This window comes from Phalacrocorax carbo, chromosome 12, assembly GCF_963921805.1.
Source record: "Phalacrocorax carbo chromosome 12, bPhaCar2.1, whole genome shotgun sequence".
NCBI classification, from domain to species: Eukaryota; Metazoa; Chordata; class Aves; order Suliformes; family Phalacrocoracidae; genus Phalacrocorax; species Phalacrocorax carbo.
Genome location: NC_087524.1, coordinates 7616073 through 7628683, shown reverse-complemented (window position 1 = coordinate 7628683; position 12611 = coordinate 7616073). Strand labels below are relative to the sequence as shown.

Sequence of the window (12611 nt, the reverse complement as noted above, 5' to 3'; positions counted from 1 at the left end):
GTCTAACTGATGTTGCAGGCTGCAAATTCTGTAGGGTCCTACGTCTGATATCTGAAGATGTGAATGCACTGGCGCTCTTGCTGTCACCCGGAGGGATGTAATGCTACTTGTCCTTTCCTTTTGAAGACTGCTGTCCGAAAGATAACTTTGATATTAGATCTGTGTACAGTCAGAGTTATTTTAGAATTAGTTCTCTTTTGCAATATAACTACTGATCTCCTTCATAGCATTGTGATAATTTAGATTTTGAATGGCTTCTTAGAAGGAATATTTCAGCGTATCTGTCCCCGATGCACTCATGCAAGTTTCTGTAAACTTAAAACCGTATTTTATGCCTTAGATTCTTTTTTTTAAATTTCTTTTTCTGCATCTCAAAGATTCAGGCAGGTAGGAGAAGCTGCCTCTAGCTACATGCAAACTGTTATTAAACCTACAAAGCAAAATTATTAAGGGGGGGAGAAAGTAGTAAGTTGTAGTCTTGAGTTTTATGGTCATATCGGGAATACATTTTTATAAGCAGGTGGAATTTGTCTCTCCCCCTTAAAGTAGTCTTTGTACTTTTCATATTCACTCTGCTAACCTGTCTTCTCACAGGGTTCAGTAGTTAATAGCTCTCTGGATTTTACTGCCAGCAGGGGTTTAGTGTAATATTGATTTAACATTTCCAAATAATGGCAGTAATTTTGGTAAAGGTTTCTTCTCTTTTGGACTAACCTAAAATTGGTTAGATTTATTTTAAGTGAGGCATAAATCATGGCATTGAATTGGACTGTGTATCTTAGATGTGGATCTGTGATTGGAATTTAGTTCCTTAGTGGCATGGCACTGCTAAATCCCTTTCCTTTGAATTTTCTCTCTTCAAACCAGTAACTCTTCAGGAAACACTTAATTCTAACATTTGCTGAAATTCAGAAAAGTAACTGAATGCAACTCAGATGGAAGAATGTTGGTTTTTTTGTTTTGTTGTTTTTGTTTTTTTTTTTTTTTAATTGGGAAAACATCCGTTATTTCAGTTTGGAGGCTTAAGCAAGAGAATTTGTGTTTTGTACAGAAATTACCTGATCACGTTGTAGAACCTACAACTTCCTGTTTTCTTTTCGAAATGGTTTATTTCGATGTCATAATGTTCTCAGGTTTTAACCTAGCTATTTACAAAAGTACAGGAGTCGGTGGACTCTAGATTGTGCTATGATTTGTCAGTAGTTCAGTCATCACGGCTGACCCATGCATCTTGTAATACTTAGAGAAAACACGTTGAGCTCTGTTCTTGGAACAGATAAATATAGAACTGCTATTGTGAATAGTCTTGTAGTGACGTACTTAATCTAGAAAGCTAACTATTCTTTTATTTGCTTTTAGGGTTTGAAAGTATTCTAGAAGGCCTGTTTGGACCTGGATTATTAAAAGATCTCAGTTTGTTTAAAGGTATTCAATCTCTATTTTTGTATCTTGTTCTGCATTTCTAATGACAGAAGCAGCCCCAGCTCTGCCTCTAGAAAATGTGTGTTACCGTGGTGATTTGTGCTTTTTTCCCCCTCCCCCAGGCAGTGCTCACAGTTAGTTTCATATTGGCTAAAATTACTAATGAGTGTGCGTTCATCTTTATGTAGCTGGGAGTGTATTTGGCAGTGCTCGGAAAAGCAGATTTGTTGTGCATAGATAAAATGTATACAGTTTGGTAATCTGGGGATTTAGAAAAATGGCCGAAATGAAGCCTGCATCCTCAGAATGCAGGCAAGAATGTTGCGAAACAGGTATTTAATTCGGCATTTCTCTTTTGGCTCCAGTTGTGTCGCGGTTTATGAATATGAAGTAATTTGCTATTCCTCTGATTTACAGACTGTGAGCCTGAAGGTGTTTCTGATTGGTCTTTTGATGAAAATTGTCTTTTCTGCTGCCTGAGAAGAGAAAAAGTGAAGGTAACAATGCAGATGTGTGAAGCTAGTAGTTGTAGGGGAGGGACAAAGGGAGGGAGTTTGCTGCTCCTAGTTAACTGAACATAGAAAACCTGCAACCTCCTACCCCTTTTCCCCTCCTTCGGAAAAAGGATTTCTGAATTAAAATAATGCAAGTTAATGAACAGACTTGCCTCTTCTCAGCAACTTTTTCTTTGTAGTATGTGATGCAGATTCTTTTTTTTCCCCTTCTGTGTAGTCGCTCTTTCTGTTTGGTGTTTTTCGTTTGTTCTGGGTTTTTTTCTTTTGAGTTCTTTGTAAGAGATCTTATTGGGCTCATGAAACCCTTCCCAAGGGAGCCAAACTGTGGTTTGTGCATGTTTACTACAGTCAGATGCTGGGCTTATCTTCAGTATGGAAATCTGGTCCATTTTAACAATCTGTATCTTGGAATCTCTTTCCCTGTGGGCCGTATCCTTCTATTAAAGGGCTCATGTGTATGGTAGGTTCTGTACTGTGCTTGTTTATAACCAAGTCAGAGCCTAAACGTGGACAAGTCAGCTTTGCCAACATAATATACTTGCAGTTTTTTTTCTTAACGAGATTATAGCTATATACGAAACAAAGGCTACCATGCTATACGTGATTGTTGCTCAGCCCATGTGTTGAAATAATGATTGTTCTATAACATAAGAAGGAAGGTTGATCTGTCTTGGCAAAACTTCATTTGCTGGAACTCTTTACTACTACTGCTTCTTCCTGCACAATGTAAAATAACATGTAGAGTGTATCTCTGTCAACTTAGAAATGAAACAAAAGCACCCTTCCCTCTGCAGCAGCTAACATGTATGGCTGCTTGGCTTGTTCGTAAAGAAGGGACTTTGTTCGCACTGATACTTGCCATGTTGCCAGTTTATGCTTGGTTTTGTATTACAGTTTTTATTAAGGCATGGGGTGGAGGGTTAGGAACGCTTGCGTTAGAACAGATGTAAGGCATAATGCTTTCTTTCATTGAGACTGACAGCAGGTAAGCTGTATGTACGCTTGTGCTGTAAGGAGTTCTGTCTTGTTTGACTTATGTCTTGTCGTAAAAAGACAAAGATCAGTGTTTAGCACAGTTCAAATTAAGCTACGGAATTGATTCAGAAATTAATTCTGTGTTGTGGTCGGAGACTGGTCATAGTCTGGGAGAATCTAACAGTCTATGGGTAGGTCTTTAAAAAGGCTGTTTACATCTCAGTTGTCCTCACAGGTCCACAATAACTAAAATACAGCTCCTGAAAATAGGTGATTTTTAGGTGAAGACAAAAACAAAGAACATGACTGTCCACTGTACAGCATGGTAGTTAGGCAGGGTTATCTTGTCCTTTTCAAGCTTCTACACAACCTTTGGGCAGAAGCTGAGATATCACTGTTTATATTTTCATGTACTTCTGGCATTTCTTTCTAGTTTCACATAGTAAAGTGTAGCCCATGATTGTGAGTATCACTGATAATCTGGCAATGTATTCTTTATGCTAGCAGTAGTTACCATTTATGTTAAGGTTCCTCACGTGGTTTCCCATTGTACTGTGTGGTGGCTTTTAAACGGGCGAAAGACAAGATGCAGATGTGGTCACATCTGGTGTGCTCTTTGGTGTTTTCACATCAGGGGTCTAAGGGGATTTTAGGATTGCGTACAGATTGACACAGAACGTGGCAGGGGCGTGCAGCATCGCTAGACAAAGGCAGTAAGTGAAGGGGAAGGAGGTCATAAGTTCTGAGCAGGCTGGAGAGAAATGTGAGCTAAAGGCTGTGGTAGTGTCAGTCTGCCGCTCTGGGCTTGGGTAGAATAATTTTTATAAATAAAACCCAAGCAATTTCTGTCACTTTACATTTCAGTTAAACATTACCTGTTTAATTTAAACATTACCTGTTTAAACCATTTTTCTTACAGCTGATTGGTAAACAGGGACAGCAAAAGAGCGCTTTGTACACACGCTTTTTTGCTGCATGGCCAGGGATCACGGCTTGTTTCAGGGAATGGGGAAGGAGGGTGAACCAATCCATTCAAATCAGTCTTGTGACTTCTCTGTTAATGCTGGTGATTCTCCTCATGCTTGGCATGGGGCTTCTTTGGAGTACATAGGATCGTTTTAGAGCTCGGGGTTTGTGGGTGTTCTTCTGTTGGTTTTCTGTCCCTGCCCCCCAGCCTTTATATCAGCTCTGTTGGGTTTGGGGGTTTTGGGTTGTTTGGGGGTGTGTGTGTGTGTTAATTTTTTTTGTTTTGTTTTGAAGCAAGAATATGGCTCCTTTTAGACCTAGTGAGTTCTTGTATGTCAGTCTAGATGGCAGGGTAGGAGTACTTCCTTTCCTCTGTGGGCATGCCAGAGTGGTGCACTGCTGGCCGTTGCTGATGTCATTAGCTTGCAATACAGAGGTAAATATTGCTTTTTTATAGGAGCCTTCAAGTAGTATGGATTTAACAAAATCATAATTTGAATTAAAACATCAGAGACTTAATTGTTACAAAAAAGTTTGTAACTTCATTTGATATTTAGCCAAATGATGGACAGTCTTCAGATGATGGGCTGAACTAAATTAGAAATTGTAGTAGTTTATCTGAAATATCTTCCATTCAACATCTGTAACGGTATCTCTAATTCCTCTTCTTTTTAGGGAGCTGCAGGCTCAGTCTGCTGTAACAGCTAAAACTTGTCTGTTCCTGTACATAAAGTGGGTAGCAGTTGTCCTTTCTGTGCCACATCCTCTATTCTGCTTTTTTTTATTGTTGATGTGCATCATCTTACCTTTTTAGGAAAAGAACTGGGCAGGATGGAATGGTTTGGGTTTGTGCTTGTATACTGCTGAGTTACAGAATTAAAAGGTCTGCTGTTGATGTTGTAGCTGGGATCAAGGTAGCCACAAATCACACATTACAACAGTGCGTGGCTATGGCTGGCCTTTTTTTTCCAATGAGGACATCTCTACCAATACTCCTTTTTGGATTAGTGGAATAATTAATCAGTGTACTTGATTTTCACCTTTGAGTGACACATAGGTACCTGGTCAGAGACGTTCAAAACCAATAAAAATCTTCAGGGTCGTCTTTTGGATTTCATTTGTCCTTTAGAATTACCTGTAGCTTAAGAGACCAGTAGTTGTGCTTAAGGAGGACTGAGTTCTGGACTGCAGGATGAGAATTGGAGGCCAAGATTAGTTTATTGGCAGAGCTGTTTAAGGAAAAAAAAACAACTGTGCTTGCGCTCCCACCCATTTCAGTGATGTTGGTTCTTGCTTTTACAAGCAATCAGATTCAATTACATGCATTCTTCAAAGGACAGAGAACCATCTGCTGAAGTATTCTGAAAAGATTAATTTATTTGTAGCAGCAGTTCTACTTGCAAATACTGAGCAAATGCATGGATTTTTTGGCAGTCAAAATACAAGACAGTTTTTGATAGAGAAATAGGCTTAAGTGCCTTCATTTGAAAGGGTAAATATAAATGCATATAATAGAATACAAAGTAGGGAGCTAAAATCTTCCCAGATATTTTTGCCCAAATCCAAAGGGTTATGTGCAATAACATAAAGCTTTTAGAAATTGGATTTTTTTTCTTCCATCATATAACGCAGGATACACAATTGTTTCAGTATGGTATGATCAGAGAGAATAACTAGTTACCTAAGGAGCTGCTACCAAGTTGTTAACACAGGTGCCTGTGTGCAGAAATGTAAGGGTATGCTGATGAGCATGAAAGACAAAAAAGACAAAGTTAGCAGCTCCAGCTGCCAACTCATAGTGAGAGGAAGTAGTTCAGGTTCTATGGGATCAAACCTGATGAGTTCTCATTTGATTAATCTGCAAATGTGGTAACTTAGTTCTTGCTTGGTTTTTTGGTTGTTGTTGGTTTGTTGTTTTTGTCTTTTTTTTTTAATGAAGCTTTTCCTTCTAAAAGGTTGTTGTACAGAGAAGACCCATCAATTCAGACAAATTGAACTTTAAGAGTACTTGACTTATCTCTTTTTAATTATGGTTCTTAACTTTTCAGTGTGGCTTGTTGAATAAACTGACAGAGCTATCATTACAGAAGAAATCTGTGGCTCCATGTAGAATGTTTGTATCAAATGAGATAGTCTGTACTGTCATTTGCTTATACTTAGAGCTCAAGTGTAGTTTAAGATTTTTTTTTAAAAAGATGCAGATAGATAAGGTTAGAAGAAAGCACCAGTAATAAGAGGGGAGATTGGGAAAAGAATCCTTAAAGAGGATTCAGTTAAGTATATTAATTTGGAAAAGAAAACACTATTGTCTAAGGCTTCATAAAGCAATGCCTATGTATTAAAAAAAGGGGGGGGAGACACACATGACTAATCTCATTAGTTGGTGAGAGCAGAACAAGAAGGATAATACTCCTAAGCACATTAACTATTTTGTAGATATATTTAAGCTACAAAAATAGCACGAGGGAAAATGACTTCTAGGAGCATATTCTGGAGTTTGATGCTGTTGACGGCAGAAGGTCGAGTCTGGTCTTTGAAGTACTGTAAAATATGTGGGCTTCAGCGTAAGGGCCTGTAACAATTCTTTCGGTTGCGAAGAAGGGTGCTAGGGTACAGCACGTGAAGGAGTAATTTTAAAGTTCAAAGTTATTCTGATATGATTTGGATATTTCGAAAAGCTTGTAAGTAATTGCTTCACACAAACATCTAAAAGGTAATATCACACCATTACTCGATTATGATTAGTCATAATAAAAGCTTCTGAATCTGGTGTCCTTTCACTATGGAGGAACATAAACAATAAGAAGTAAACGGTGGTGTCTGAATAATTCCGAAGAGAAGCCACCACTATTGTTTAGACCATTAACTCGTAGAATAATTGAAGATGGCAAAGGAAATGTATGAAAATTAGTTGAAGTTGTGGAACTCTTAAGATTTTTTGATGGCTTTAGAATGTGTTTAAACTGTGTACAGAGATCCTAAGTGTGCTGGAAGATGCTCTAAAACATTTTTAATGGATTTCATTGCTTCAAAGAACTCAAGCATTTAGAATGTCAATTTTGTATTGGGTGGTTTTAAAATAATTTGATATGGAGGCTAAAACCTGAAGAGGCTGTTTGTGATAATCTCCAGCTGTGTTTAGTAGTAATGCATGGTTAGTTTTTCTTGTGCATAAGTATGAATGTAAGCATGTTGTATTTCCACTGGTTTGTTTTTTTTTCCTCTCCCCCTGCTATAGGTAGTAAATGATATTCAATAGCTATGGAGTAGTCAAGTTAAGTTTGTTTTTAATTTGATAAATCTGACATCAGTCATCTTAATAAGGAAATAATACTGCTTCTTACTATAAAAGTATGTATGCTCAGTAAGTGAGGGACATCTTAAAACTATATGGATTTTTAGTTGATGCCAAGCTGGGAACAGTTCTAGATGCTTTAAAGGGCATACTCAGAATTGAAAATGATCTTGATAAATTTGAGAAACAGGACACACAGACTTGTTTTGTCAAGTCACAAGTTACACACGTCTGAAAAGTGTTAGCGTTGTAAAAGTAGTAAACTATTTTTGGGGCTGTATCAAGAGACTGGAGAGAAATTTCTTCTCTCACCTAAATCCTTGTGAAGCCTCGGCTGGGTGTAGCATTTTGAGAGGTGTAGACAAACTGAATAGCATTGAGATTACAGCAACAAGAATCACTTGGTCTTGAAGGAAGAAGGAAAGAAGACAATCTGTGGTGCCCTTAAGGCTTGTCTACAGGAAATAGTAGTTTATTCTCCTTTGCAATGGCTAAAAGGACTGTACAGTCTTAAGAAAAATGAAGCATTGGAGAAGACAACCTAGAGATGCTGAAACATTCCTTTTTTATTCGCTGTTTCTGACCTTGCCTTGAGGTGGGAGGATAGATTGTATCCCTAGGATCTGTGGGCTTGGCCGGTCGGCCACAGGTGGTCTGTGGGAAACCTCCCTCCATTTTCTCCTCAAAGATGGATAGGAATTATCTCACACTATTTGAGCTTGTGGGCACTTCCCGCTCCATCTGCATGTGGCCTGTGGCTTAAACACAAAGCTGCTGTTGCCATGTCTGTAGAAAAACAGCCTGCATCATACTTGTCGCTTCATGCTAGGGGTTTTGCATTTAGAATTGCTGTATCAACGTTTCCCGCGAGGATTCTGCGCTAGTGCGAACAAGGACGGGCTCTGCAGGGTTAGGTGGTCTCTCAAGGTCACGCATTGACCTTGCATTTTGAAAGCCTGAGCTCTGTATTTCTAAGGCTCTTTGACTTAATGATATAGTTATGCTCTATACCTTAGCGTACAAGAAGAGCTTTAGCCCTTTGGGAGCATGTGCAAACCACTCCAAGTATCTTTTCCTGAAGTTTTATTGTTCAAAACAGTGGGACTGCATGTTCACTGATGGGATTCCAGGGATGCTCTGGGGCATGGTTCCCACCTGAAGAGAAGCACAAAGAGACTAGAATGAATGCTGTATTATAAATAATATGTAAAAGTAACTGGTTGTTTGTTTTCCTTGGGTATTTGTAACCAGTGACAGTGGTATCTAAATAAATATTAATAGATTTTCAATCTTCCTACTGCCTGCATGTTGGTACCAAAAACTTTGATGTGATTTGGGACTGTAGAGTGCGAAGATAAGACTGAAGACATTGGGTCCAAATAATGGCTATTGGAAAGAAATGGTAGAAAATGTTTAAAAAAAAAAAAACCAAACCAAAAAACCCCCACCCAACAACAAAACCCAAGGTAAAACCCAAAAACCCCCAAAACCAAATCAACCAACCAAACGCACACCTCCAAAACAAACAAAAAAAACACCACTTTTGGAAGTTGAGTTTGAATAGCAATTGCAGTCAAATACTTAGTGTGGAAAGTTGACGTTTCCTTCTAGGGGTGAACTAGCTGCAAAGACTGCTGGAATAATTGTGACACAGTTGATAAGAAAATAATTTAAAAAAGCAATAAACAGAAATCTCTCCAGTATATTTTGTTTCACGTAGTCAGTGCTGTACTGCAGATGCCAGAAAGTAGCTGAAGATATTTTTTTTTTCTATGCACAAGGTTAAATCCAACTCCTTTATATAACTGTATTTCTTTATATTTTGATGTATGGTTTTTATCAATGTCCAAGCTAAGACATGTAAAGAGTTGCATGCTCCTTAGTTTGAGGGGTAAGAACTAAGCACTGTCGTGGCTTGCTATTCCCCTCTTCTCCTGAATGCAGATCAAATGATCCTTTATTCAGCCATTCACCAGTGTAAGCCACTTAAAATTTTTTTTTCAGGCTGATCCCTTCATTCCTTCTCTATGTCGAAAATGTACAGCTTTAGTTAGCCGAGGTGGATGAAATTGTACTCTTTACATTACTCATATAAAGGTAATGTATGAAGTACGCTTGTTTATGGTGCGGCATACTGCCACTGAACTCTGTTTCCACCTAGTTGCTAGGCTAGTAGGTACTGCAAATTGTCTTAGTTGCAAAAAGTACTAGGATGATTTGAAATGCATTGTGTTGGCCAAGGGTTATTTTTATTTTGGGCTTCTTCCAGAGCTATAGGCTGTCAAAGGGCGGAGTATCAGATCAGGTTGAAGGGGTAATGTTTCCTTCAATTCTGAATTCTCTGTTTGTCCTTTGAATTAAAGGAAGGGTTTTTGCGATGGCTTGTGGAACTTTAGCTAGAGGATGCTAATTAACTCAAATGGATCTTATCTAGCGAAATCTCTGTGCATCAGTTTGCAGAGATTCCTTTTAAAGTAAAACTTAAAGCAGTTTGTCTGTAAATGCTTAGATATTCCAGTGATTGTTCCAACATTTCTGTATGCCTAGATTACTCCTGTTGTTAGTTAATTTGCACAAATATCTTTTTTACACAAACTGATAAACTGAGTTTATAATTATCCTGATAATGCCTAAAAGGTAATGGAGCTTGACTTGGAATGGCTGTCAATAACTGGGACAGATCCTGCATTAAACTTTATCAGCTGCAGAAACACAGCTTCAAAAAGAAGATGCAAGTATGTTCTATGAAATCTCACCTGAAGAGTAACTCTTATAAAAATGCTGGACTTACTCTCCACAAACATTTTTATTGTGAATTCCTGTACAGATACTTAAAATATGTGAAGTATCAGAAAAGTACAACTGCATTTTCAGTCTGTCCATAAAATGCCAGTGAACTGTGGGAGCACTACTACTAGTACAGGAACACCTGGCACAGAGGTGAACGCTTTTATTATATTTAATCCATCAGTTCAAATTCATATCCTTTAAGACTATCTCAAAAGCTCTAATCTTTCCTTTGAGAGCCGTCAGGTTTGAGAGCAAGCCTGGAATCTCTCCGGTATGGCAAAAAAGCATCAGTCACTTTGTGAGGTCTTAACTTCTGCAGACTCTTACCTTCACCCCAAACATGTTGTTTTACTCACCTGTCACCTCTGTCACTGCATGCTCCTCATCTTCTGATTTAGCATAAACACTGCTTTATCTGTGTACCCTGTCTGAGATAGTGTCTCCTTTACTTTTGATAGAGAACTTTTGAAAGCTGTTGAGTTTCAAATCTGAGGTGAGACCCCATGTTGTTCAGGCCAGAGTCCACAGCATTTCGTATTGTTACCCTTTGCACGTAGTTCACGTGACTGCAGTGTTTGTTAATTTACTATGGGCTGGTTATGTAACCTTTCTTCATTAAACCTCTTGAAGGTGAGACGGCACAAACTTAAGAATGACTTCTTCTTTTCATTTATTGTGAATTATAAATGAATCGCCAGTTCTTCCCTTCTAGTACCTCGGGGAAATGAACCTGAAATCAACTTGTAGAGTAGAGGCCAAAAACCGAGATGTAGCCTAGATATTATGGTAACTGATACGTTGTAAAGGTTAACAAAACAAAACACTCCCTAAACCCAAAGAGTGGTTGTGTATGCATTCCTGCAGTAGGTAAATACAGGTAACTTTAAATGCAAGTGGAGGGAGAGGGCCAGGGAAGAGATTGTTCTAAGCAGGAGCAAGGCATTAAACTGAAAGAAACGAGAAAAGGGGTGTGTGTCTTGGGGGAATCAAACTGGTTTGTAACCACTGTCTTCTGATTTCTTGAGTTGTATGTAAAATTAGTAATTTATTCTGGCATCTCAGACAATTTAATTGTCCTAGTTCAAACACTTGTTTTGAAATATTCTTGAGAACTCAGTTGTTTCCAGTTGTAAGAGAGAGAATGAATTTTAATTCACTGTGGGTGCTGTAAGCAGCTACCTTCAGTTTGTTTCACTTAAAAGTAGCTACTACTGAGCCTTCTCACAAAAGGACCTGTTTTGTGCTAATGCTTGGTCATTTGTTGCTCAGTTTGCGTGAATGCTGTGTAGAGTAAGGAGAACTCTCTGTGTTTTGCCATCCGCAGTTATTTCTTGGAACTGAAAGTAATATCCAAAGAACAAGTGCTGGATATGAGATTTGCAGCCAAATGTTGTAAAATATCTATGTCATCTTCTTTATAATGGGCTCTTATTTCCCATAATGTTATCAAATCTTACAGGCTTCTGCTGCATTTACAACAAGAAAATAGGACAAAGTACAATGTTCTGGAGCAGTCAAAAATCAAGTTGTGATTTCAATAGATTCAACTCTGTGCTGAGTACCTAACAAAGTTTTGAATTTAGTAAAATATTTAATGCCTAAGGAACTTTATTAATTTTGGAGTCAGGAAAATCTTACAAATGTTAAATATCTTTACAGGAACACTTAGTCAGTCTGGATGAGCCAGCCTCGGAAGCTGGACAAGAAGCTCTGCTTAGACAAGAGCAAGCAAAAATCATTCGTTTTGAAAGGCAAGCGGAAGAGTTCCTCAATGCAGTCTTTTACAGAAAAGGTTGGTTCTAATGGGGGGGAAATGGTATCTCTCGCTGGTCTTTATGCATGCAATGTAGGTATCAAAGATCTGACGTTCAAGTTGTCATTGTATGATCAACGTTTTTCAGTTGTCATATATTTATCAAGTGTAAAAATCGACTCTCAAATAATGTAGCAATACAACAGTGTGGGCTTGGGACAGAGGAAGAGAGTACAACATATTTCTCAAACCAAATCTATGAGAACACTGGTATTTCACCCTTTTGGAGGAATGGCTCCATTCCTACCCAGCAGAACTGCTCCCCTGAAACCAATGTTTAGGTGAGTGGGCTGCGTGGAAGGAGGGGCAAGTGGTGGTGTTTTTGGGTTTTGTGTGTTTTTTAATTTTAATGGGATCTGTACTAATGCAGTTTTTCTTAAAGGTCAGCAGTCTCCTCACTGTGGTCTGTAGTGATTACCCACCCCCCGCAATCTACAGTATAAAATATTGTTGCAGTAGTGCTAAGGGGGATGTATGGGGAATTCAAAACGTGATCAGCAAATGAATTGGGAAATCAGTACTGTAGAATATGCTGAGAACAATAACAGTAGCTCAATGCTAGGAAATCCTGTAAATCTCTTCTAGAGAGTTATGTCAGTTATGGGCTCTTAGGAAGACACGAAACTAATTTCACTGTTTTCTACCAGTCTGAGAAACAGGAATCCAGAGGTTGCTTCCAAATGCATCCTGAATGAAAGTACGTCGTACTTATCAGTCTAACCCATGTGTGAGAAAATCTGCCAAATCAGTAATTCCAACCTGTCTGTTGGGGGACAATGAGAGGCTTCAGTTTAACAAATTAGAAATTGCTGTAGCCAGTCCTCCTAGTGACCAA

The 12611-nt window shown here is 38.5% G+C and overlaps 1 protein-coding gene across 1 annotated transcript in view; it reads left to right on the top strand.

Moving 5' to 3' along the window:
- Nucleotides 1-12611, top strand: part of LCOR (ligand dependent nuclear receptor corepressor) — a 61796-nt gene that overhangs the window by 29754 nt on the left and 19431 nt on the right. Inside the window, exons 2-4 of the mRNA XM_064463977.1 lie at nt 1360-1425; nt 1840-1919; nt 11623-11755. Of these exons, the coding sequence (XP_064320047.1) occupies nt 1360-1425; nt 1840-1919; nt 11623-11755 (279 nt within the window). The remainder of the gene's footprint in view (nt 1-1359; nt 1426-1839; nt 1920-11622; nt 11756-12611) is intronic.